The 25,272-nt window shown below is 38.5% G+C and overlaps 1 protein-coding gene across 4 annotated transcripts; it reads left to right on the top strand.

Annotated features, from left to right (window-relative positions):
- Positions 1 to 389: 389 nt before the first annotated feature.
- Positions 390 to 24,920, top strand: RUFY2 (RUN and FYVE domain containing 2). 4 transcript variants are annotated; one of them, XM_015278715.4, is made up of 18 exons: positions 390 to 442; positions 2,265 to 2,438; positions 2,869 to 2,986; positions 4,017 to 4,118; positions 5,272 to 5,395; positions 7,383 to 7,444; positions 7,963 to 8,028; positions 9,569 to 9,635; positions 10,845 to 10,946; positions 11,653 to 11,769; positions 12,372 to 12,539; positions 13,882 to 13,979; positions 17,925 to 18,044; positions 19,837 to 19,966; positions 20,581 to 20,675; positions 21,652 to 21,700; positions 22,455 to 22,532; positions 23,284 to 24,920. In XM_015278715.4, exons 1-18 carry the CDS (start codon positions 439 to 441, stop codon positions 23,425 to 23,427), a joined length of 1,818 nt encoding a protein of 605 aa, XP_015134201.1. In that variant the 5' UTR covers positions 390 to 438; the 3' UTR covers positions 23,428 to 24,920. The 4 variants fall into 4 exon arrangements, with proteins under 4 accessions (XP_015134201.1, XP_421568.2, XP_004942073.1 ...); XM_421568.8 differs by having other exon boundaries at positions 9,566 to 9,635; XM_004942016.5 differs by having other exon boundaries at positions 390 to 2,168; positions 9,566 to 9,635.
- The last annotated feature ends 352 nt before the right edge of the window (positions 24,921 to 25,272 follow it).

Below are 25,272 nucleotides of genomic sequence, written 5' to 3'. Positions count from 1 at the left end.
AAGGTTTGGAAAGGTGGGGTGGGCGTAACTCAGTGCTGTACTGAGTCGCTGTTCTCTGGGCTCAGTTTGATTTTATGCATTAAAATGTAGCTCACCCCCACTGATCCTATTTATTAACATTACTAATTAAAATGCTGTGTTGTGGGGTTTGGGGAAAAAAGCCTCATGGTCTTTGATTTCTGTTTTTAAGTACAGAACACTTTTCATATTTATATACGTAATGCAATGAATCTCCCACTTGAAGCAGGGAGAGCCCGCGCTCGCTCACAACACTCGCAGGACCGTAGTATCGCGATAACCGCGAGCTGCAGTCGGGGGCGGTCTTCCCGCCGCAGGGGGCGCCCTTGGGGCCGGGCTCCGGCAGCGGCGGGCGGGGCGGGAGGAGGCGCGGGGCCCTTAGGGAGCGGCCGGGGCGGCGGCGGCTCCTCCTCTCCAGCCATGGGTGAGCGGCGCCGGGCCGGGGGGCTGCGGGGCTGCGGCGGGGGCGAGCGGAAAATGTCAGCTGCGGGGCCTCGAGGGGCGGCGGCGAGGCCGGGGCCGTGACGGCGGGCGGTTGCTGCGCGGGAGCTGAGGGCTTTCCGCTGTCTCAGAGGAGGGCGGAGCGGCGTCTGGCGGCGATGAGAGGCGCGGGCGGGACCCCGCCGCAGCCGTAGTGCGGTGACCGCTCGATTTCTGCGCACGGACGCTGCGCGCGGCGCGGCTCGTCCCGGCCGTGGGGTGGGGGGGCCCTTCCGTGGTGTCCCTGGGAGCGGCCGCCAGCAGCCTGTGCAGCCCGAGCGTTGCGTCTCAGCAGCCACGTGAAGGGAAAGAGCGCCGTGCAGATCGGTCGCGCTGTCACAGAGCTGCGGGGGGCGACAGGGGGCTGGGTGCTCTCACACGGCTGGGTGCTTTCATAGGGCTGGGGCTGCCTCAGCAGCTCGCCAGCTATCCCCTGCTGCCAGCTGTCCCCGGGTGTGACAGTATTTTCTTTTGAAGTGCCTGTAAGTTGAGGCAGTATGGAATTAATTGTGTAGGTTACCTTGGGTACGTAACCTCAGTATTGCTTCTTTTCTAGAAGACGTGAGGGTTGTGTGCTACTTCGGTGTTTGATGGGCAGTTAGGAATAGAGGACATTAAGGAGGTGATTTTTTCAGCTTCTGATATTTAAAAACCTGATTTAAAGAAGTCAGACAAGTGATTTGATTGCTCTTGGAGGAACCCAGTGAGAAACTGTCTGTCTGTTATAAAGAAAATACACACACACACCTATAGTATTTAATTGCGAACAGCAGAAACCTGTAAATCATAAACTTCTTTTTCTTCTTTTCAATCCTTTTGGTTGTGAATGAACAGTGTGGCTTTGTCTCATGTTTCCATTTGGTAACATAGATGGCAGCCTGAATGTTTGAGATGCTTCGTTGTGAGTGAAAATAAGCTAGGAATCTCCCGAATGCTCTGCTCTCAGTAGCTGCAGCTCGAAGGGGAGGAACCTTGTCTGTTCTATCTGATTAGACTTTGAAAAGCTGTGGGAATCTTACTGACAAGGTTTAACCCCCACATGTCTATTTCTTCGTGTGCATTCTGTAGAGTGCACTAAAAGCATTTTGAATTGGAACTTCTGGCAAAAGCTTTATTTCCTACACTTGCTTTTTCTGCCTAGGAAATATTTTATATCTATGACAAGGACCTTAGATTTTTATTGTTATTTATTTTTGTTGTTGTTTGGAAAGAAACAAACGTGCATATGTAATGTTTTATGAAACTGCTCTAGATGTACTCACTGAGACTCGCTGCAGCCTCAAATGGAAAACATATGCTTTAATCATTGTGAAAGTAGAGCCATGGAAAATAATCCTACAGGGGAGAGAACTGTTATGAGCCTATTATACTACAGTATGCCAAGCAGGAGTACTTCCTAGGTATGGTGGTGATGGCACTGATTGCTCTTAAGCAGCTGAGCATTTCAGCACAGCATTGATGATTGTGCTATCTTGCTGTTTCTGACTGCTACTGAGAGGTGCAAGGAAAACAAACTAACTGAGAACTGATGTTTCTGGTCTCCATTTTTGATTCACCTGCTACAACAGCATAGGATCTGTGAAGGTGTTTGTTCTGAACCATTCACCTTCCCACAATGTGGTGGCTTGTAGCACTTACTGAGTTATTCCTTTGAATTTACCTAGTTTAAGGTAAGCTTTCTTTGAGCAAGGCAGCTATGAATCACTTCATAATTTTGCATCTTTTCTAAAATTTGAACCATAACTTTTTTTTCTTCCTTGCCTTAGCTGTAAAAGACCCAACAGCTGTAGAAAGAGCAAATTTACTGAACATGGCCAAACTGAGTATCAAAGGACTCATTGAATCAGCTTTGAGCTTTGGCCGTACTCTGGATTCTGACTACCCTCCTCTGCAGCAGTTCTTTGTTGTCATGGAGCACTGCCTGAAGCATGGCCTTAAAGGTGCGGTGGTTATTCTAGATGCATGTTTCTCATCCCAAACATGCAGTCCTTCTTCCTTTCTCTCTTTAATGAAGTAAGATCTAAGTGTGCCATGTTTCTTTAAGAAGAGAGTAAAACATGTGAATTCTCTCCTTCTGTAATTGCTGCTGTCACTAGTACTTCACAACTTGCATTTCTACATCTGCCAACTTTTTGCTTCATAAACCATTTGTTATTATGAGTGATCCAGGGATTCAACATCTGTGTGTGTGTAGCATATATGTTTAACTAGATTTTTTTAAAGTATTATCTTGTTCTAGCAGCAGCAGCAGTTTCATGTTCACAGCAAAGTAATTTGTAAGTTGACTGGGCACTGGCGAACTGGCCAGCTATTTTTGAAGGAAACTGCCCCAGCATTTCAATTAACTCAGTGATGTTTTTTGTTTCCTAGTAAGAAAATCCTTTTTAAGTTACAATAAAACTATCTGGGGTCCTTTGGAGCTTGTGGAGAAATTATATCCAGAAGCTGAGGAAATAGCAGCAAGTGTCAGAGATTTGCCTGGCCTCAAGTAAGTTGCACTGGTAAAATATACTGCAAGAAATACAGGATCTGAATGAGATTCTACAGTTGTCATTGTTTAATTTGGCATTAATCAAACCTTTGAACAGCCAGCACGTGATACTGGGAGAGTGCACAGGGGGATCTTGCTAGCTGCTTATGTTCCATGTGAAAGAGCTACAAAAGTGGGAATTTGGTGTGCTTTTCTGATACTCCTGGGAGAAGACTTTTCTGAGCGGTGGACAGAAACAGTACAAAAAGGAATAGGTTGTGTATCACAGTCTACAGTCTAGAACAGTAGCAAACACATACTATGATCAAAAACAAAAGGTACTGTACTGAAGTGAAAAGAATTGCACAGCTCTTTGGATTCTTTTAGAAGTATCCTTCAGTGCAGGGATCCTTCTGGAATATGAATTTACACTGTAGGCTATAGTCTCCTTCTATGCCTCTGCACTCTGCTTTTGCATTTAGCTGTGTAGTTGACTGCATATTCAATTCTGAAGGGGCTTGTTTACATTGAGAGTGGTTATATGGTAGCATAAAGGTTATGATTTTTAGCTTTAGACCTCATCTAAAGCATATAGGTATACCAGTTATTTACTCTTCTGTCAAGCTTGATGAAATGATACATTTGGTTATGTTTGTTGCATTTCCCATCTTGATATAGCATATTGGTGTGGGTTTTGACTGTTGGGTTTTTTCCCTTCTCCACTTCTATGCATATCACTTTGTAAGTATGTAAGTGTATACTTACAGGAAAGCGTTCAGGTTTGACTTGTTAGATATTACTGTTTACTAGCTTAATTTGCCATCGTTTTCTTTGAATTATCTTATTAAGGTACCACAGTTTGTGAAGATGTACAACTTTAAAGTCAGAATTTGGTGTGTGTTGTATAGAGTTGTACTGTGTCGCTCAGTAGTTTCAGAAATGTTAATTGCTCTACTGCTAGACTGATAAGATAGTCTTATAAGACAGTAAATTAATTGATACGTTGTTGATTTTTGGACTGTTTGTTTTCTCCATCCCCTTTTTCCAGAACACCACTGGGCCGTGCCCGGGCCTGGTTACGGTTGGCACTGATGCAGAAGAAAATGGCTGACTATCTTCGCTGTTTAATCATTCAGAGAGAGCTTCTCAGGTAAATAGATTTTGTTTAGAATTTATTTTTATGCATGTGGTCTCCTGAAAAAATAGCGTTTTCTGTTTGCTGCTTTTTAATATATCCTTAAAAAAACAAGACGTGGCTTCTGGCATCTGGGCTGATTTCCTCCAGTCCTTGTGGTCAAGAGACCAAACCCTGTTGTCTCGTGAAGATTGAGGGCCAGCTGATGGATGAAGAGATGTCTCCCTCCATCACCTACAGCATGCCTGACTGCTCTTTCATTGGTGAGGGTGATGGGGAAGGGCTCCTGCTGTGTTCCTCAGTCATGCAGAATGTGGATTGGAAGCATGTGGAGAGGAGATTAATTCACCTTTACCATATGCATGGTTGCCTACTAAGCAGCCATTGTGTGGAGGACTGTTGACTTGAATTTGCCCTTCCTTTCACAGTTCTAAATCTGAAATTGCTTTCTTCTAGTATAATTCCTTCTTTGTTGTGAGCTGAGTGAAACACAAAGGAGAGAAGGACTTATATTATTTTCAGATCCATCACTTAGAAATTATTTTGAAGAATTGCTGTTTACTGCAGATAATACTGATGTGTCAAGATGACATTGATAACAGTGGTGGACTTTTCCATTGAATGAGCAGTTTGTTTCATAGGGTCTAAAGTTTATTTAGGGAACGCAAGGAGGATATTGATAATCTGTGGCTTGGTGGAGTATTCTTCTTTTAAAAACCTTTACATAATTTCGTTTCTTCCCATTTTTCTTAAACCCTTTAGTCTCTTACTTTGCTTATTTAATTTCAAGTATGTCTTCATTAATGTCCAGACTGTTGTATCACAAGATTTCTGTCAGAGTGGCTACTGCAAGTGTATAGGGAAGACCCTTTCTTAAAAGCAAGAGAAGTCTTCTTGCCAAAACTTTCCAGTCCTCCACCAGCTTGTGGGTTAGATTTGTGCAGCCAAAGGGTCTGTCTGTATTTTTGAATAGCCTCTGAGGCAAACTGTGCTTCCTAGTTTTAAGCACTCATGGAAGCAAAACGTGTGCAGACGTGGCTCGTGTTTAGGAATGCTGGAGGTAGATTAGAATCAAAGAAAGTACAGATTCAGGTGCCACTTACTGTTATAATTTATTACATGTAGATACATGGAATGAACTAATTTAGACAATCTTTTTATTTAACAGTGAATTTTATGAGTATCATGCGCTAATGATGGAAGAAGAAGGAGCAGTTATTGTTGGACTGCTGGTTGGGCTAAATGTAATAGATGCTAACCTGTGCGTAAAGGGAGAAGACCTGGATTCACAAGTAAGTCGGTACGGGTAAAGTAATGTGCGTGCAGTCAGTGGGCATTTTGTGTGCAGAGAATTTAGAAATCTGACTAGACTGTTTGAGGTGTGATCCTAGAGGGGATGTTGTGTTGACCTCAGTATCAGTTGGATCAGACCTTTCGATGGTGATAATCATCAGAGTGCAAAGGTTTTGTTGTCAAATGGATGCGGTAGTAGCAATGGCAGAGTTGTTTCCATTTTAATTGTGTAATTCATCCTTTTCTTTGGGCATAGTACCATGTTGAGTTTATCCCATTTGATCCATTTATTGTTGGAACACAATGGGAGTGTGAATAAAAGAAAAACTAGCATGCTTCACTTAGTGTAACAAAAGACCTTACAAGAGGGGGACTGCTTTCTGTCTGCAAAACAAGCAGTGTCAGTGGAGTATCAGTAGAGCTCTGTGTGCTTTGCGGAATGCTTTAAATTCCATCTCTGATCTTTTCTAAGCCAATCTTGGTGGAATCTTTTTAAAAGCATACATGCAAGTACTTATAAATATATGTAAGCTGTGTTCAGCCCCAATTGTTTTTTTTCCAGATGATTTGGAGAATTTTGAAGTAGTTAAACTACTAATCACTTAAGTGATAATTATTTATTTCAGTGTGTTTGATTGAAAAAGCAATTTTTTACTTCAAAGAAAATTTCTAGCTAATAGATTTTGTGTGCTGTTCAATCATAGGGTTAACTTGTATTCATTGTTCATGCTAGTAACTCTGAGGTTTTAGGTACTGATATTACCGACCAGAAAACACAATACTGAAAAGCATGTAATTATAGAAGCCTTATCAATGTGTTTCCTCAGTACTGAGAATTACTGTGTGTTATAAATTACGAAGTAGCTATTGCTAGCTGCATCTTTGTTATCTAGGTCACTCAGTGGCTTTGTTATATGAAAGGAGAGAAAACTTGATTTGAGAAGGTAACTGTAGATGTCATGGTGAGGTTTTACAGGTATTCCCGTTGTGAAGAGTAATATAAATAAGGCATCTTCTTCAGAGAAACCAAAAGCAGTATGCTGTACTAAGTAAAAAGACTTTTAAAGGATGGTTGGAATCACATCTGGGAGTATGTTTTTGGTATGTTGGAAGATTCCTATTCAGTGGAGAAATGTGTGTTCACATTGAGGATTAAAGGAAAACTTAGAGAGGTAATATTTTGTTAAATGTGTTTAAATAAAAGCTCTTGGAGGAGAGACTATAGAAGATGTGGAAAGAATAGACAGAAGACTATGGTAGGAAATGCATAGGAGAGCAATGTACAATCTAAGGAAATGTAGTGAGTTACTTGTATGCAAAAGCTCAATGGAGCTGAAGGAAGAAGCAGTAGATCAGAGAAATGGAAATATTGTAACAGTGGTGTTAGAGATGAGAAAGGAATACTTTTGGTAAAGCAAATGAGTTACGTAGAGATCTGTGAATAGATTTGGAAGCAGAACTCAAGGTGATAATATTTATGATATATATGATTGAATTACAGTTGAATGGAAAGTAAAGATTCAGACTTAGCAAGGTTTAAAAGTAGAAATGGAAAGTTGTGTGTGCATACCTGGCAGTCAGCAAGTGCAGAGAAGTAGTGTTGTTGGGCATGGAATTGGGAGAAGTTAAGCATGGGAGAAACATCAGTTCTGGGTGGTGTGCTGTGAAAGATTGTTATGTGAAATACTACAGACAAATTATCTCAAGCCTCCTCAGTTACCCATAGGGTTCCGTAGTACTGGAAATTTTCCTATAAACTCTTGGGTTCATGGTTTGTTTTTGTTTCAAAGGAAACATTTTGAACAAATCAGTGAGACTGGGCTTGTTGGTTTAAAATGTTGCTGTTCAGTTCTTTTGAACTTCACTTAAATAAACTGAAACTCTTTGAAAAGCTGATGTAACTGAGGTATCAGTAAATACAAACCCCTGAATATCGACAACAGTTACTTCCACCATATGAAACTATATACATTTGTTTGCTCCTAGGTTGGTGTGATTGATTTCTCTATGTATTTAAAGAGTGACGATGACATTGGAGGAAAGGAAAGGTATGTCCTCCCTAAATCCCTCAGATTTGGGATATTAACAAATAATTTCTTGATTGATGCGCTGTTCTTTATAGGAACCAAGTTTCCTGAAAATGAAATGTTATGATCTCACAGTCTTGAGGAGAATAGCACACTAAGATGTTCCCTATGCTAGTTGGTTATCTGAATGTGTGCTCTCTGGAGCAAGGCTAAACAACTTTGCCTACTGCATTGACCTTGATGGACAGTACTGAGGGATTGCAAGGTAGCTGAGCAATGGAGCTTACTAAGTGTTCAGTATTTTAAAGAGCAAGAGTTATGGCAGAGTAAACAGAAGTTATTTGCAGTTAAAGCAGTGGGTTTTTTTTTGTCTCTCACTGTTGTCACAACATGTAAGTTACTGACTTCAAGACTGTGAGATGAAATTGCCTTTTTTTTTTGTAAAGCACAATTAATGTGAACATTTGCGTTTGAAATTTTCAGAACGTAATTCACTGTGTTATTTTGTTAAAGCTCCATTTATGATTCTCTTCCTTTAGAAATGAACAGATTGCTGCAATTTTGGACCAAAAGAATTATGTTGAAGAACTAAACAGACAACTGAAGTAAGTATTACTTTGAAGTATGCGTGTTTGTTTAGGCTTACAGGTAAAGTGCCTTTATGTCCTTCTCTACCACAGTACTTTGTGAGAGAGAACTTCAGGGAAATGGGTGAATATTCTTCGTGCTGTAGATGTAGTGAGGCTGAAGGAAGTTTCTCTTTTAGGAGACTGAGGGAGGAAATCTGTTTTCATGCTTCTATTTTTGATAGTCAGAACCTTTTGATAGAGAAATAGCAGGGCAAAATTGATTGTGCTGTTCAGGATTTATAACTTCAAATGAATGCAAAGCTTGATCTGAACGCATTGTCAGAAATACCATTTCAACTGCAGTCTGTTTAACAATTGTCAATAAGTATTATTGTGTGTTGTGGATGAATCTCCATGGTTTTGCATCTTGCCTTGGCAAAAAAAAAAAAAAAAAACCTGCTCAGATCTCCTTCTGTAGAATCTGTAGTGTAGCTGATGTTGATCCCTTTTTTGACATGCAATCGTATTTATTCATTTAATGCTGATGATCTCAACTGTTGGTCACCGTATGGCTGCAGTTGAAGTATGGATGTTCTGATTTGAAGCAGTGTCAGTCACTGAGCAGAGGTGTCCTAGAGGACACGGAGTCTTTATGCATCCAATACAAGCAAAATTAAAGTATATTGAGGAGAAAAGAATTGTCATAGTTAAGCATGGGGATGGTTGCTTAGTAATAGCTGTCATCATTCAGGTGAGCTGCGGTATGTTACTATACACTGGCTTATGCACAAAATTACTTGCAAACCAGTGCTTCAACAGCTCTCCTCGTTTTTAAGGTAGGCTATTTCTTTTCACACATCACGAAATGTGCTGATCTTTTCTGCTTTGCCTTTCTTAATGAACTGATAGCTTTTGTGAACCCCTCCACAGAAATAGGCGGAAAAGTAAATGGTGTTTCAGGATAGGTTTTTTTTCAGTGCAGAAAGGGCAGCATAAAAATATGCTTATAGCAGAGATGGGCAATCAGGTGATGGAGAAGTTCTGGTCAAAGGATGTCCTTTGATTTAAAAAAAATAAGAATTAAAAAAAACCTTTTTTTTTAAACAAGTGTTGTAAATTAAGGCAAAGAGCAGCAAGAAGGAGGGATATGAGAATAGTATAAAAAACTGTGGAGAAACAGATGGTCTTATAAAAGAAAAATTAATTTATAAATGCAAATGAATTTTTGGAGAAAGAGAATGCAGAGCATGATTTTAACCCATGATATATGGGTTTTGGGGCTGGGAAAACAAGATTTCAGGTCCGTGTTTAAGCAAACTCCTTAAACATTTGGGTACAATATTATCCAAAAACTGGCTCAAGCGACCAGGATGACGCTGGGAACTGGGGAGAAGTATATAAACATTTGACAGAGGAGCATGATTTCCTTCTATTTAAGAAAACCTCAAATAATGGGAGATTTTTTAGCACTTATTAACAGTTAATGACTGTATGTCACATTAACGCCTTTGAGCTTGGTTAAATGGGTTCTGATAGAATTCTGAGTAATGATTTCCTTCTTTCTCTCTCTCAGTAGCACAGTTAGCAGTCTACATGCAAGAGTTGATTCGTTAGAGAAGTCAAACACTAAACTGATTGAAGAGGTATTATTTTTTAGTAACGTACAATACATGTGCTTTGCTTTCACACTTTTGAAATAAATGTTTGAATTATTTTAGTCTACAATACGTTCAGATGTTTGTAATTTGCCTCAAAGAAAAGGTGCAGTAGCTGCAGGGGTTTGCAGTCAGCTTGCTTGGGTAGCATGCAGCATCAGTAAATGAATTCTACAGAACATGACAATTTCCCACACGGGTCAGCAACAGAAAGTAAGCATTTCTTCAGGCCAGCTGTCAGGCCGATTTTGTGCAGCTGATTAGTGCTCAATGGATGACACCAGTTGATACACAGAGACAGACAGTAGCTCAATAAGCAATTTTTCTTACTGTTCTCAGCGTTAGCTGAATGACTCTTTCTTGTTTATTTACCATATACAGTTTTTATTTGTCTGGATCTGCTACTGTATTTATTTCTTATATTTTCAGTTATCTTTGATACTTCACTAGATTCCAAATTCCTTAGCTTTATAAGAGCGAGCACCTTTCTTTCTAACACAAACTGGTTGAGAAATAGTTGATGAGGCGGAAAATGTGAATGTCTGAATTCACCTGTTGAAGATTACTGTGGGTGCTCATGTGTTCAGAGAGAGAACTTTTCGTTGTGAGTGTTAATTCTGAGTTTTCGGGTTCCTTTACAAATTATCTCAAGCCATCCATCTGTTCTGATCAGCTGGCTTGTAGGCCCGATGTTAGGGCATGTAATAAAGGGCCCAGTTATAATGTTTTCTCTTTAGTTTTCTCTATATCCGGGAGAGCCTTTCTTATGTAAATTGCCCCATATGATATATTAAGTTATCCAGAAAGAACAAAAGTGGATATATTTCAATCCAAACAGAAAGAGAAAAATTTCGGATGAGAAAAGGCGATTTGAGGGTCTTTTGAATCATAATGAAACAATGAAAAGAAAGCATATTTTTCTTTGTCAGACATAAAATAATGAAGTATCTTGGATATCTGTGCTGTTAGGAATTAAACCTTTCTTTGGTAGACTGCAAGAACAGGACAGAGCATGCCTTAGTCTCGCATTCACATGGTTTGATGAGAACTATTGGTGATGGGTGGATGTTTGGACTGGGTGATCCTGTGGGTCTTTTCCAACCTTGGTGATTCTATGATTCATCAGAATGTTTTTATTTCTTTCTTGCCTACAACAGTGCTCACTTCTTATTTGTTATTTTTTTATCATTATTCCAGTTAGCAATAGCCAAAAACAATATAATTAAACTTCAGGAGGAAAATCATCAATTAAGAAGTGAAAATACTCTGATCTTAATGAAAACACAGCATCATCTAGAGGTATGTCAGTTTCACTTCAGTGTGCCTCGTTGTCATTTGTGTTTCTTTTGCAACTTGAAGAAAGCATTAGTTGGCCAAATTTAAAACAGCTTTTTTATGGGAAGAACTTGTTAGATTTGGGAAGTTTTATAATGGTGTAAGTAGGTTGAAGCTATAGGTTGTTACAAAAAAAATTATATATATATATAATATATATAACTTAAGCTATATATATATAGTATAAGTATGTGTGTGTATATATATATATATATACTTAAGCTCCATCTTAAGGGCATTTAGGACTATTATCTCAGAATCTTGTCAAAATAGAGCATGTTTTGGTTGGTGAATTGTATTCTGACCTTTCTTATTAAAAGAATGGTGCATTATTTGGAATAACTGTGTAAAAAATTACTTTTTAAGCTGTAATTTGTAACTCCTTATGTGAATCCCTGTACAGGATAAGAGGTAAACTCCCTTTACAGGTAAAAGGACAGGTTTGTTGTGTGTTTGCATTGCTCAATATTGAAACAGTGGTGTTTTGGATTGACTTACTGAAGGATGAGGTTTACTGCAGTATGGTTTATTTTGCTGTTTTACTCAATTCTCGTAAAACTGATGACCACTAAGCAGAAACAGAAGCTATTTTCCTGTTTGTACTGTGATTGGAGTTTATGTTATTAGTGGCTAAACTTGTAATGAATAAAGATTCTGCATATCTTTCCAGGTAACTAAAGTGGATGTTGAAGCAGAACTTCAGACATACAAACACTCCAGGCAGGGATTAGATGAGATGTACAATGAAGCACGGAGGCAGCTTCGAGAAGAATCACAGCTTCGGCAGGTGAGTGCACTTCCATTGAAGTACACAGCGTTTCCAGGAAAGATTATACTCGAGTCAGTGTGTAATTATTTCTAGTTTTGGTTTGGCTCAGGTTAGGCTCTGCCTTTAATCCAGAGTGTTGTTTCCATAACAGCAGATAATGAGAGGTTTTCTAGAAAAGCAGTCAGCCCCTTGCTATTTCTGTAACGACGTTGCTAGAACATAGTAAGGAAAGCAGAATTTCTTTGGGAATGTTTTAGACAAGGAGCACTGTATATTCTGTATGTATGTTAAGTATTTCCTGCAAAAATAGAAATCCTGTAGTTCTGTTTTTGTAATTAATACTTAATCAAATCTATATCTACAAGAAATAATGTGGTATTGTGTAATGTGTGTTGTCTTATTCAAAAGTGTTTTATTTCTTTTTTTCTTCCAAGCATAAGTTGCTAAGTACACGAGTGTAATGCTTTTGTAGTAGATAATTACTTGGCACAGTTACAGAGGGTTTTGTGTTGGAATGATGTTGCTGCAGCTCCGTTAGCTTTTCTCTTTCTCAAAACACAGATAAAACATTGCATAATTGTTGAAAGATTTTTGTGTTGTGTTGTCCGTGTGTTTTGTAGGATATGGAGAATGAGCTAGTGGTTCAAGTTAGCATGAAACATGAGATAGAACTTGCGATGAAGTTACTGGAAAAGGACATCCACGAGAAGCAGGATACGCTCATAGGCCTTCGGCAGCAGCTTGATGAAGTTAAAGCAATTAACATGGAAATGTACCAAAAGCTGCAGGTAAGGCCTGCTGTTAATCTGATGAAATGACAGAAGTAAGAAAGATGCTTTTCCATTACAAATACTGCTGTTTGCCTACTTACTGCTTTCTTTCTGCTTCTTAGGTCAGCGTGTTTGTTTGGAACATTAATGATGCCAGTGTGATTTAACACAAAGTATTGTTAAAGGCAGTCACTTCATTTTCTTGAGATTATAGAAAAGCAAAGCATAAAAATAGGAGCGTAGCCTTTCAACTTCTTATGTGGAACAGAATAGTTGTATATCTAGTGATGTTCACATTCCTTGAGCTGTCCAGTGAGGAAAATGAGAAATATAGAAGGTGCAGTGATATAGTGTGATATTAAGAAGAAGATGTGAGCATTCAAAGCAATGCAAAGCATTTTGAAAACAAGATTTTGTTTGTTGGAGAAAGCTAATGACAGCTTCTTAAACTCTGTTAACAAATAAAGAAAATCCGTAACAGTGCAAAGCTAAAAAATTCTTTGGGAGAGTGTGGATTTCAGAGACCCAGCGTTCATTTAACAACACCAAGGAAATTGAGCATTAAATTCTTTGTGCAGAAAGTTTGGTTTAGGGAAGAAATTATCAATAATGACACAAGAAAACAGTCAAATCTCTAGCAGAATGAGTGGGAAAAAATAAGAATGCTGCACAGAGATAAGTGAGGTAGTGGACACAGGATGTTACTTTTCCACTGAAAACTGAGGAAGCTTTATTGTAAGAGGGGAAATGCAGATAAAAAAGAAAAGGAAGATGGGAATATTTTCAGTAAGCAGGACTTGCAGATTTTTGTTTTTTAAAGCTGTACTTCTAGGGAAGGTGATTTTACATAATAATGTTCACACCTATTTTTGAGTCAATCAGGTAAAGCCACTTAATCCTGCCCAATTTCATGTTCCGGGGTCCATTTATAGTGTTGATCTGTTGCCACAAGGGTGATGCTCTTTCTTGTATTTGGATCTTCAAGCTGAGATTGTTACAGCTCTGCAAGCAATCAAAATTGTACAGTGTGGTAGGAAAATTCCTACTTGCAGGCATGTTAGGTAAAGTCTGATTACAGTTAGAGAACATTTGTGATTTCCAGGACTTGGTATCTTGGTTTGTTATTGGTAAGGGTCTAGTGAGCTACTTAAAAAGGTGATCAGTGAATTTAAGTTGACTTAGAAAATGATTAAGAAAGCAAACTGAAATGAAAAGTTCATCCTTAGTAAACTATGGGTTTGCTAGGCGTGAAGTTCTGTGTAAGCACCGTTCTAACATTTTTTTTCTCTTCAGAATTAAAAATATCTCCTTGGAGTAACAGTGCAAACCTACTTTGTCTTTAACCTTTTTTGTGACACAGGTTTCTGACGATGCAATGAAAGAAAAGAATGAAATAATCGGTCGGTTGGAGGATAAGACCAATCAAATTAACGCTACTATGAAACAACTGGAACAAAGGTACAGATCCATCTTCGTTTTCCTTCATTCATTCTTCCATCCCCTTATATTTTACTGCATTCCCACACAGTTGTCACTGAAATGTAACTTTCAACTAGAAAATTTTAAAGGAAAGTTCCTGAAACTGTAACTAGTGCTTTATGGATTGATTTCTGTTTTTCTTTTTAACAAATGCACTTATTTTAAGTAAAAACTTAATCTTTCATTTTTCTTTGTCTGCTATCTTTCTTCTTTTCCTCGGTTTTTGTACTTACAGCAAAAGCTGTTATTTCAGCTGTTTCGAATGTGGATTCAGTGTTAACTTCTTATTTTTCTCCATCTGAATGAAATGCAATAGAAACCAAAGCATTAATCTTGCTTATTCTATAAGCAAGACTATTTGATATAAGCGTATACTGCCTTAATGGATCACTGCTGAATTTGCTGAAGCTATTAGAAATCATTCTGTTGCTTTAGCAGTACCGTTATTTTTATTATAGGAAGTTCTTACACTGAAAGATTGAAAAGTGAAAGACTAAAAATCTGCCATATAAATTTACGTTGTCGTTAGACTGCATGCGTAACGTAACGTTAAAGTGTAATTCATGTGTTTAATTTAGTGGCCTACGTGCAACGCTGGTCTTTTTAATAGAATATATTGTGGAATATAACATCCATAAGCACTGTCATCTTGGTGTTTGACATGTCTTTTTTTTTCATTTAAATCTGATTATTAAGAACATGGTTATATATTAAAAAAAAAATTAGTGACATGAATATTCTTTTATTGACATCCTTTTTCCTCTTTTTTCTTTTTCTTTTCATCCTTTATCCTAATTTTCATTTTTACTATTTTGCTGCCTTCATCTGTCTTTGATTTTTGTCCACTGCATTCGTGAAGTGACAAAGATCTGTTAACTCAAACTAGGACTATTGCAATGTCATTTGTCAAATGCGCCAGCAATGAAGCTCAGCACCAGTATAAGCTTGTCAAAGATATATCATTCTGAAAGCTCCTCCAGCTCTCTTCTGTTTAAATATTACTGATAAAATGCAACTTCCGAATTGTAAACTGACAATTTGACATAGAAAGTGGTACTAGAAATCCTGCACTGTAACTGATTGTAGCTGGGTTCTGTTGTGTTTTCTGTAAGATCATCATTCCTGATCTCGCTTTACTCCTCTTTTAAAAAGAAAAAGAGAGCATAAATTATTGCACTATTGTTAAGAAAATGTAAGCTAGTTTTCTAATGTTATTTATTCACTTGTCAGTTGTCAAAGAAGTTTATTAGCTATCTTCATTTGGACTATACATACTTCTGACATTTGTATTTTATCTGGCAATTTTTCCTGTTCTTTATGGCACTAAAAGATTTAAAAAGTTGCCCTTCTGAGTAATACTTCATCTCTGCTTGTTTCTTTCACTTTCAGGGGCTATATTTATCCCAAAAGCAAGCTCTCTATTTATTTCTTATTTGTTTTTTCCACTTGTAACTAGCACTGCTTTCTTGAACAGCATGAACAGGGCTTTTGGGGAAAGGGGTAAAGGGGTTTGAGTGCTGTATTGGGATAGTACCTTTAAGAAAGAAAGGAGATAGAAGCATACATTCAATATGTACGGTAGAAGAATTCCAGGGTTTGAGGATAAAGCAGTTACAGCACAATTCCATTCTCCTGATGTGATGGAGAGTGGCATATTTTCATGGAGGTACATTGTTTGGAGGCTGGACTTAGGGCTCCAGAAAGGGCAGCAGGGCCTAGCAAGTACTGTGGCTGTAGCCTCTGCCTCAGCTGCGCCAGGGCAGCTACAGTGGCAGCAGTAGTAACAGATGGGATTTACATTTAGGGTGCCTGTCTAACTTGTTTGTCAGTGGCTGTGTCTGTACTGTAATCCTAACCTATGGTTTTGCCCAACCCCTTTTCCCTCTCTCTCCACCCATCATTAGGCAGTCTTTACAAATCGTGTTTCTGCATTGAATTGCTGCTTGCCTGTTCTGCTGAAATAAGAGTTTTAGTTGCTGGCTGCCCTCGATGCACTTCCCCTTATTTCCTCTGAAATTCAAACATGGAGTTGACTTGGAAATGAATCTTTTGAGTCTTTCAGCAGGAGGGAATGTGTTTACAAAAGTGGGGGCAAAACACCGTAATCCAAGGAGGGCTTCTGCTGTGTGATTATATATTATCTTATTCCTTGCTCTGGAAGCAGAAAGAGCCCTTAACATGGCCTTACTGTTAACAAGAAAGTAATAAGTATCCCCCAGCCTCAAAAAAAAAAAAAAAAAAAAAAAAAGAACAACAAAAAACAAAAACCAACAGAACCAGTGAATAAAACAAGGTTAGACTGTAGCAGGAATGGGAACATTAACCATCTCGCAGTGACTCAATGCAAACAAGTATCTATCTGACTCAGTGTCATCTGAGTCTAAAATCCTGTTGCACACTTCAGTCCCACTCAGCATTTGTCTGCACTGCAGCTGTGCTGTCATTCTTGGTGCTAGTTTAGAGGACAGTGCCGTAGCCTGTGTTGCCTATCATGTTCCTTGGGCAGCAAGCTCCCTTTCTACCTTGGTTGTGGAAGCTGCTCTGCGGTTTAATTTGTAACTTAGAGACTTGTGCAGCTTATGTAGTGTCTTTTGCCCAGTTAATTGGCCCTGCTTTGTCCTAGAATACTCCTTTCCATACGTCTGTTTTGGGCCTGTGTGTTCTATCACTGCAAATGTGTCTGGGAAGATGCTCACAACAGCAGGTATAGTAGAGTGGGACAGTGCAGGCTTTGTGAGGTATTTAGTTGTAGACTTTTATCACTTGTTTGCTAGCAGCTTTTGGAAATTCCCACTGGGGCAACATTATCAGTAGAAGCACAAATGTAGACGTGTGGCTGACTTGATATCTTCTTAGCTGACGCTGGGAGCTGTGAGTGAGCTCTGCATTCTGCTAGCTGATGGAAATTGTGAAATCAAGCACAGAGTTAATCAGAGATTTCTACCGCACTTCCCTGAGCGGGCACTTGAAGCATTTTTGTTAAGCAAGATGCAGCAGGTGGGGACTTTCAGTGGTATTTTACAGGTACCTCTACTTCCTGCCTTTTCTTCAGGGCAAGTACAGCCACAATAGCACAAGTTCCATCTTAGCACCTTTATTTTATTACTGTACCCCCATCCTTTTTTTGGACTGAAGAGGTGTTGAAGCAGAGAGAAACCACAGTGGGCTAATGGATTCCAAGGGCATTGGTACCTGAAGCACAAACAAACCCCTAGCATTCAGAAAGGAAAGGTTAAACTTAAAAAGCAGCCCCTTGCTTCTTGACTAATCAGTTTTATTCAAATTGTCTATAGTATGGAGCTATTTTAACTAGTGTAAGAATGCATTATTTTTAACAGACTGTTTACATTTACAAACGTGATATAATTGAGGTAGTTCTGTAAATGTAGTGGGACCTATTGGGATATGTCTTGTTGTGTTAGGCTAGTTAAGTGTTTTGCTGTCTGATTGCAGTGCTCTGTATTCAGCCTTATGCCTGAGTTGTTTTGAGCTGCTTTTACACAACACGCATTCAGCCCTGGGTGATTAGTACAAGCAAAGTACTTCGACTGGGGTCACTGAAAAAAAAAGAAAAGCTTTCAAAAATAACACATATGCTAAAGAGGAAGGGGAAAAAAAAAAAAAGCATTAAGATATACGCTGCAATTCTAAAATATGTATCATCGTGCTTTGGCATCTGTTACCAATTAGCATAAAATAAAAATCCTGATTACTTACAGTGATTACTCTCTGACTGTATGAAAAACAGGAGCTAGTTCTGTAGGCATTGTATGGATTTCTCGTTTGAGTTTGTGAGTTTCCCCCAAACTTTGTTTTTATTTAGAAATGTTTCTATTTCCCCATTTTTCTTTTATTTGTCTTCTTCACCCTCTACACCCTAGTTCTAGCTTCAGTTTTACCCAAAGTTGATTTGAATTACACCAGATTGCAGCAAGCAGAGAAGGCTCAATTGGATGCAGAGAATGAGGACAAGAAACTTAAACAGGAATATGTGAATAAGTCTGAAAGTCTGCAGAAAGAATTCTCCCAGAAGGAGAAACAGCTGTAAGTATATCTCTTCTGTTTGAAAAAATATTTAGCAGTAATGTTTTGTGCATCAATACAAGTTGGCTGTTGATAATTGATTTTGAACAGAATGTAAATACTAAAGATATTGATGTTACATACTGGCAAGATGAAAGAAACTACGCTATTCCAAGAAAGTCAGGCTACCTTTGGGCACCTCTTAAGTGGTGTGCAGCTTGGAAGGAGGGGGAGGAGCTACACTATATTTTGTCTGAAGGTGCTGGCTTAGTTCATGAGGAAACTATTGTAAGCAAGAGAAAATATCCAGTATAGTAGTAGTAATCCCCACTTTTAACAAAACCCACAACTATGTGATAGTGTGAACCTGAAGAGAAATGGTGTTGAGAGTAGTTTTGTCATGTCACGGCTGTCGCCATTGACAAGGTTGATCAGGCTTATGAATAAGGTAAAATCCTTTAAAAAATAGCTTAGCTTACCACTGCAGAAAAAATAGTCCACAGGAATTATAAAAAATAAAACGTAACATTAAAGCCAACCCTATCCCTTTTTCTTGTTAAATTCTTCATTGCTGATCTAAATAAGTATCTGGTGTAAAAAGCTCCCTGCAGAGGGGCAGGTGTTTAGCCTGTTGGAAGATAACAACTACGCTATTGAAGATAGGGCAAATCTGTGACACAAAGATTGGAGCTTAAAAGATGGTGATTTCCGATCTTGATTACTAGCCCACCCTGCCTCTCCTACAACTCTGAATGTCAATAAACTTGTTTAACTGTCATGGCAAATGTTCACTTTACTACTGCAGTCATCTTTGCAGATTTTGGCAAAAGAACAGTTCAGACCCCAACCTTAGAATTCTGAAACCTCAAGGTCATGTTCACTTCTGATCTTTTCCAACCAGATGCTGAGGTAGTGTCCCAAATGTAAGTCTTTCCTTTAAAAATGACTTTGATTTTAGAAAACAACAAACGAACAGGAAAATTAATGTGGCTAGAGGTTTTTCCATCAAAAAACCTTGCATGACTACTCTCAGTTTTTTTCCTTTTCTGTTGTTTTGTCAAGATTTAGATGTGGAAGGCTGAGCAGTGCGCTTCCATCCTGTTTTCTCTGTGACAGTCTAAACACCAGCTCTTCCATGATAGTGGAATTCCAGCTAGAGTGATTTTGCATCAGAATAACCCTTGTGGCAACGACCGGACTTCAGTTAAACTAATAGGGTTGAGATCCCTCTTAATGTTGAACCTCAGCAATGTAGGAAGCTCAATTAAAATAGCACTTTAAAGTCTTCCCTTCTTTATCTTTAATTCTGTTCAAATTTCCTTAAGCCTTAGTCTAAACAAGAAGATTAACACCTGAAGATATATTATTAAATAACTTCTATGAGCACCAGGGATGCGTGCAGTCCTTCTTTGTATCATCAGTGGCAGTGTGGTTGGTTTTTTATTTTAGAAACAAACTATGTAAAGTTAAGGGGAGGGCTTTCCTGCTTTCACATATTAGAAACACCTTAGAACGTTGTGATGTTCTTTGTTACTAAGGTCATCTTTTCAAAATGCTGCCACAGTCTTGATCCTTTTAAATGTGTTTCTTTTCAAAAGCACTCTGAAAGTGATAGCATTTTACCTACTATGATGTCTGAAAAGTTATGATATCGCTGCATTATTTTTTGCATATATTTTAAATGAACATGTCAGCTGATGGGCTGTTTATTGTGGCAGCAATATATTGCACCCAGAGATGAACTCCTTTTTATTATTTAAAAAAGTGGTACTGTTTTGCACAGTGACTGTGTTCTTTGTTTTGCACGTTTTAGGCTCCAGCTGGAAACAGATTTGAAGATAGAAAAGGAGTGGCGGCAAACTCTGCAGGATGACCTTCAGAAGGAAAAAGAAACCGTATCTCATCTGCGAATAGAGACCCAAGAAATAATTAACCTTAAAAAAGTAAATTCTGCAATAAGACTGGAATAGTAACTTAGAAATGGACTGAGAAGTTAATTATGAACTTAGATGTGGGACTTCTAAGAATTTCTGCAACCAGATAAGAAAGATTAGATTAATGTATTCTCACAAGTAGATAAAGAAAAGATTGGAAACACTGTTTCTGTTTTTACTCCTTTCTTCTTCAAATCGGAACTCTCTCCTTTGGCTAAGGAAAACTCGAATCCTGAAGAAACTGGAATCCTTATTTTTCTTTCTCTGTTTTGTTGAAGACTCTGTCCTCTTGAGATAGGCCAGAAATTGCTTCAGGTTCTAACTTGTTGTACATGGCTACATAGTGCTGTTGATGTCTGCAATGAATTGTATTTGCTTTCTGAGGAAGCAAAAAGGCGTCATCTCTTAGGGCTTAAGAGGGTGTGATCTTGAGTTGTTGCTGCATTAATTCAATTTGGAAATCTTTATAGTGAGGTTTGATGAGTCATCCATTTGCTTGACTTTCTCACTAAGATCAGCTTTGGCTAAGACCAGTTTTCTAGGCATATTAGGCATATGTGTATATATATGTGTGTGTGTGTGTATATATATATATGTGGGCTTTTTTTCTTTTTCTTTTCAAGGAGTTCATTAAACTTCAGGAAAAGAACAGGCAACTGAAAAGGATATGTCAGGACCAAGAAGCTGCTCTTCAAGAACTGGCATCCAAGCTGAGCGAGTAATTTCATTATTCCTGATGATTATATTTGTCTTATAAACTTGAGTTAAGAAAAAGAATAGGATGGCGGTCATGTGAACTACTGTGTATAAGGCAATATTACCAAGCCAGTTACCAATAGGAAATACTTCTAGTTAGGTGAAATATATTGATTTTTCTCTTCAGTTTGTGACTGTGACCTCATATGCAATTATAGTGTTCTGGTAAGAAAATCTTAGCTGGAACGGGGCCTGCAGGGCATTAGGAGGTGTTTTTAAATTGAAAGTAGTTGACTAGTTTGCATGTCTTGGTTTTGCTAAAGAATAATTCAAGTAGAAGGTAACACCTTCTACTTCAGCAAGATAGTGCTTATCTTTTTATGAGGTTGCATGCTCATGGATTCTTTTCTTTGAAGAGATGAAGATTCTCTGTATGTCAATCTTAGTCCATTGTTTATTGCTACATCTTCAGGCTGTGTAAAAGATTACCTTATCAAAACCCTCTCAGACTATGATGAGCAGTAAGCTCTGAGCACAGTAATTGTTAGTCTCCATATCTCTCTGTTTCATTTAAGGATGTGCCTTCTAAATTTTTTTGTGGTGACTAGTGTGGGCTTTTAAGCTCTGTACAATAACTTAGTATATACACTGTAGTTCAGAGAGTTCTGAGTGGGTTGGCATTGGGTGGCTGTGGGATGACTGATTTCCCCTGGCAAGACAGTCCAGAAGTTTGAATTCCTGTTTTATACCAATGCTGTGTGCTAGTCTGGTGCAGATTATTGCCCTTAACCACATAACTTCAAACATACCTGCAGCCGTTCAGAGGATTCTTAGCTCTTAGTGCAGAGCCTGTCTTTGTGTAGTACTCCTAGATGCTGCTGTAATGTAAAATGCTAAGTTCAGTATACATCACTTAATTTTTAAATACCTAAACCTTGTAAGGTTTTTAGACTGCAACTGAAAATATAACAGTTTGAAATATTATCTTATTTTTTTAGATCCAAGCTGAAAATAGAAGATATAAAAGAAGCAAACAAAGCATTGCAGGTTGGTAGGATTTGGAGGAAAGAGAAACATTTGTGTTTACTGTCCCCTTTAAAATGTTCTGCAAGCATAAGAAGACTCCTCTTCAACAGCAGCTATTCAGAAGATACTCATTTTAGGATTTTCTTTAGTGGGAGAGAAGCACAGATTTCTTGTAGGCTCAGCAAAAGAAAGTACCCAGTGTGTTTGATTTTTATTGTTTGATATAAAGTTACACATTTTGCTGAATTTTATTGCAAAAGTACACCCTTTTTATTTTGCACAACGTATTTGGGACTGTGTGTGTAGACAACAACACAGCATTTGTTAGTGATAAATATTTGATCATCCAGAAGTCTATGGAAAATATGAACAGTACTGCTGAAAGGTTGGGAACTTGAGGATTGTGCATCTTGAGAGCAGCGGTTGTGCCTGCATGTGTTTGATCATGGGATGTGTGACCTCACATACTGTTTCATTGAGTAGGGAAATAAGTTTCAGCTTTGAGACTTGGATAGCTTACTGCTTTTCCCAGCTCTGCCACAGACCATCTTTAGCACTTCCAGCATGTCGTCTTTGTTCCTGTTCCCAACGTTAGCAGTGCTTTGGAGCAAACTTGTACTGCCTTAGAGTGTCTATGTGACACTGTGGCAGCCTCAGGACATTCAGCAATTCAGGCAGTAAACATTACTCTATTGATATGTCTTGTCCTTTTGAACCCAAAGTTTACCTTCATCACATACACATATTTATGATCTTTTTTTTTTTTTTTCTCCAGGGGCAGGTTTGGTTGAAGGACAAAGAGGCTACACATTGCAAGTTATGTGAAAAGGAATTCTCACTTTCCAAAAGGAAGGTAAAACTCAAATGAAATTTCTTCCAACTCATTTATGTGTAGTATAAGAAATATGCCAGTTGTCTTAGGGATGAGATGCAACGTGAAATGTCAACCTTCAGATGAATGTGTGGGTATTTTTTGAGATGTTCTTTGATATGCGTAGCACAGCTGGCCCTACTTTCAAAAGAAATGTTGCCTGTTCGGTGTGGAGATGTGGAGGACCATACTTAAAGTTATTCAACCAACCTTGTCGAATCATTGTCTCATGTACTTGGCAGCAGTTGCACCGTTAAAATTTGATACATGGAAATCTTAGTACATTTTTTTTTAAATATATATATTAGACTTAAGAAGTTATGAGCTTACTGGGGCTTTAAAGCAGTGTTAATTGTTAAGCTTTATTAACATACGCAGATATTTTTATTTCACCTACTTTTTATGTTCAGTCTTAAGAGCTGCTTGACAGACTCCCATCCATTGTTGTTGTTTATATTCTTAATTGGGAAAGCGTGTTAGCTTGTCTTATTCTAGGGATTCAAAGCTTGTATGTTTGGTCTGTCTAGGATTGCACCATAAATTTGGGTTTAGATGAATTACCTCTTGAAAACTGATTCCATGCTCAGACCAAACGATTGGAAGGAATCGCGCTTCACATTGTTCTCTATGTGTGATTTATTGCTATCCAATTACCAGGTGTATTGCCATTGTGTATTTTCTATTTTTGTGATTTTTTTGTTTTTTTTCCCCTGCTCTTCTCCCCATTACTTAGCACCATTGTAGAAACTGTGGTGAGATCTTCTGCAATGCTTGTTCAGACAATGAACTGCCTCTGCCTTCTTCACCGAAGCCTGTTCGCGTCTGTGATTCCTGCCATGCAATACTTATACAGAGGTGCTCTTCTAATGTGCCATAAGATTATTTCACAAGTTATTTATTACCCTGTGTATTTAGCTAATTCTGTAAAATAAAACAAACAAACAAAAAAAAAAACCCAAGCAAACAAAAAACAACTGTGGAATGTACAGCACTATTTCTGTTGATACAAATAGAGAAGATGGGACCCAAAACCACAAAATGCATGTATTAAAAATGAACATGTTAAAATTACAGATTGCAGTATTAGTCTAAGAAATGACTTGGAAGCTCTTCTGGAGAAAGGAAGGGCAGTTTATAGATGAGATTCAGTGTTAATAAGTATCTTTGTCATTATGATCTTGAGAAGGGTGATTTATTTCCATGCTTTTACAGGCTAGTCCAACTGAATTGTGATGCAAAATTTGCCTGTAGTATGCTGTTGTGAAGCAAAATGGAAGTTATGGTTTTAAATTGTATTTTAAAGTAAGGAAGGAAATTAATGTGGGTGGCCCAGTAAATTATTGCCAAATACCATGCCAAATAGTCGTTTGCTTCCTCTCAGTTATTAAGATTTGATACGTCCAAGAATATTGCACTGACAACTCTGTAGTCAGAGGAGTAGAGAGAGATGGTGTCAGATAGGTGAGAAAAGGTGTCTTTAGGCACTAGGAAAAAGGAGGCACATTTTGCCAAATTATTTTGTAAAATTAGCTATTAATTTCACCTCATCAGTGTTTGCATAGAGAGATGTCCATCCTATTTTTTTATGCCTATGTTGTCTGTAGCCTCAAGCAAGCATCTTTGTATTATTTTCAGAAGTCATGCTTAGCTCTAGAGGCAGCGTCAGTGCTGTCAAGAGGCACTAAAAGCAGTGGACCATGTCCTTCCTGTGGTGCCTGTGTTGGACCAGAAAGTTCATCCTTTTTTTGTTGCCGTATTTCTCAAAGGTCAGTTTGTTCCTAAACATTTTCTTTTTTTCCGGAGAGCTTTTGAGTTCTGCTGGGTCTGACTCATCCCACCACTGTTCACATTGGTATTCCATGGTAACTTCTGCTGGAATGTACACCTCAATTCTTCTAGTAGACACATAAAAATACAGCCTTTGATGGGTTGTCTTTAGCAGCAGCCTCGCTGTCGTGTCACTGCTCTAGAACCAACCTGCCCTCTGCCCTTCATGTGAATGGGTCCAACCATGGAATCTCCACACTCTGGTCAGTACTGATGAGCAGCTGGCAGTTATTGGCTCTATAGTTCATTTATGGGCCTGGAATTCCTACTGACGGGAGCGTGGCAGCTTGGAAACAGCTTTCTTCTAGTCGTCCTTGCACTTCGTTTAGCTTAGCTGTGTCTTTTGAGGATAGGTATTTAGCTATATTCCAAGAGCTAACTAAATGTTCTTTTCGACACGTCAGTGTAGTTGCTTATGTAGCTTTTGTAAAGAAAAATGTTTTTAAAATTACCTAGTATAACTTTTTTGTAAAATACAAATGTTTGTAAATGTGTAAATAGCTTGTAGGAAAAAAAAATAAATTAAAGTGATCTTCAATGTAATGATGGGAGTAATGTCACTTTATTTAAATTTGCAGTGCAGAATACTTGGAATGTTTTATTGACTTGCTCGTGTTGCTTAAAACGGCTCTGCCTATGTTGGGCAGTGGGGGAGCTGCCCTGCTAATTACGTAGCGAAGTTCTGCTTGCTTTCTTCATTAAGGTACTCTGATCTGAGAGTGTTTTCAAGTGATTTTTTTTTTTGTGGGGCCACTGTGAAGGCAAACTTTGTGGAGTGTGCTCCTCAGTCCTGCCTCACTATCTTTTCAAAAGTTATGCAACTGGACAAATAGCATTTAACATAGGCAATTGTTACAGTAACAACAACAATATAGCGCAGCTGCTGCCAGTGCTG

Source organism: Gallus gallus, chromosome 6 (assembly GCF_016699485.2).
Source record: "Gallus gallus isolate bGalGal1 chromosome 6, bGalGal1.mat.broiler.GRCg7b, whole genome shotgun sequence".
NCBI classification, from domain to species: Eukaryota; Metazoa; Chordata; class Aves; order Galliformes; family Phasianidae; genus Gallus; species Gallus gallus.
This window is presented reverse-complemented; position numbering and strand designations above follow the sequence as displayed.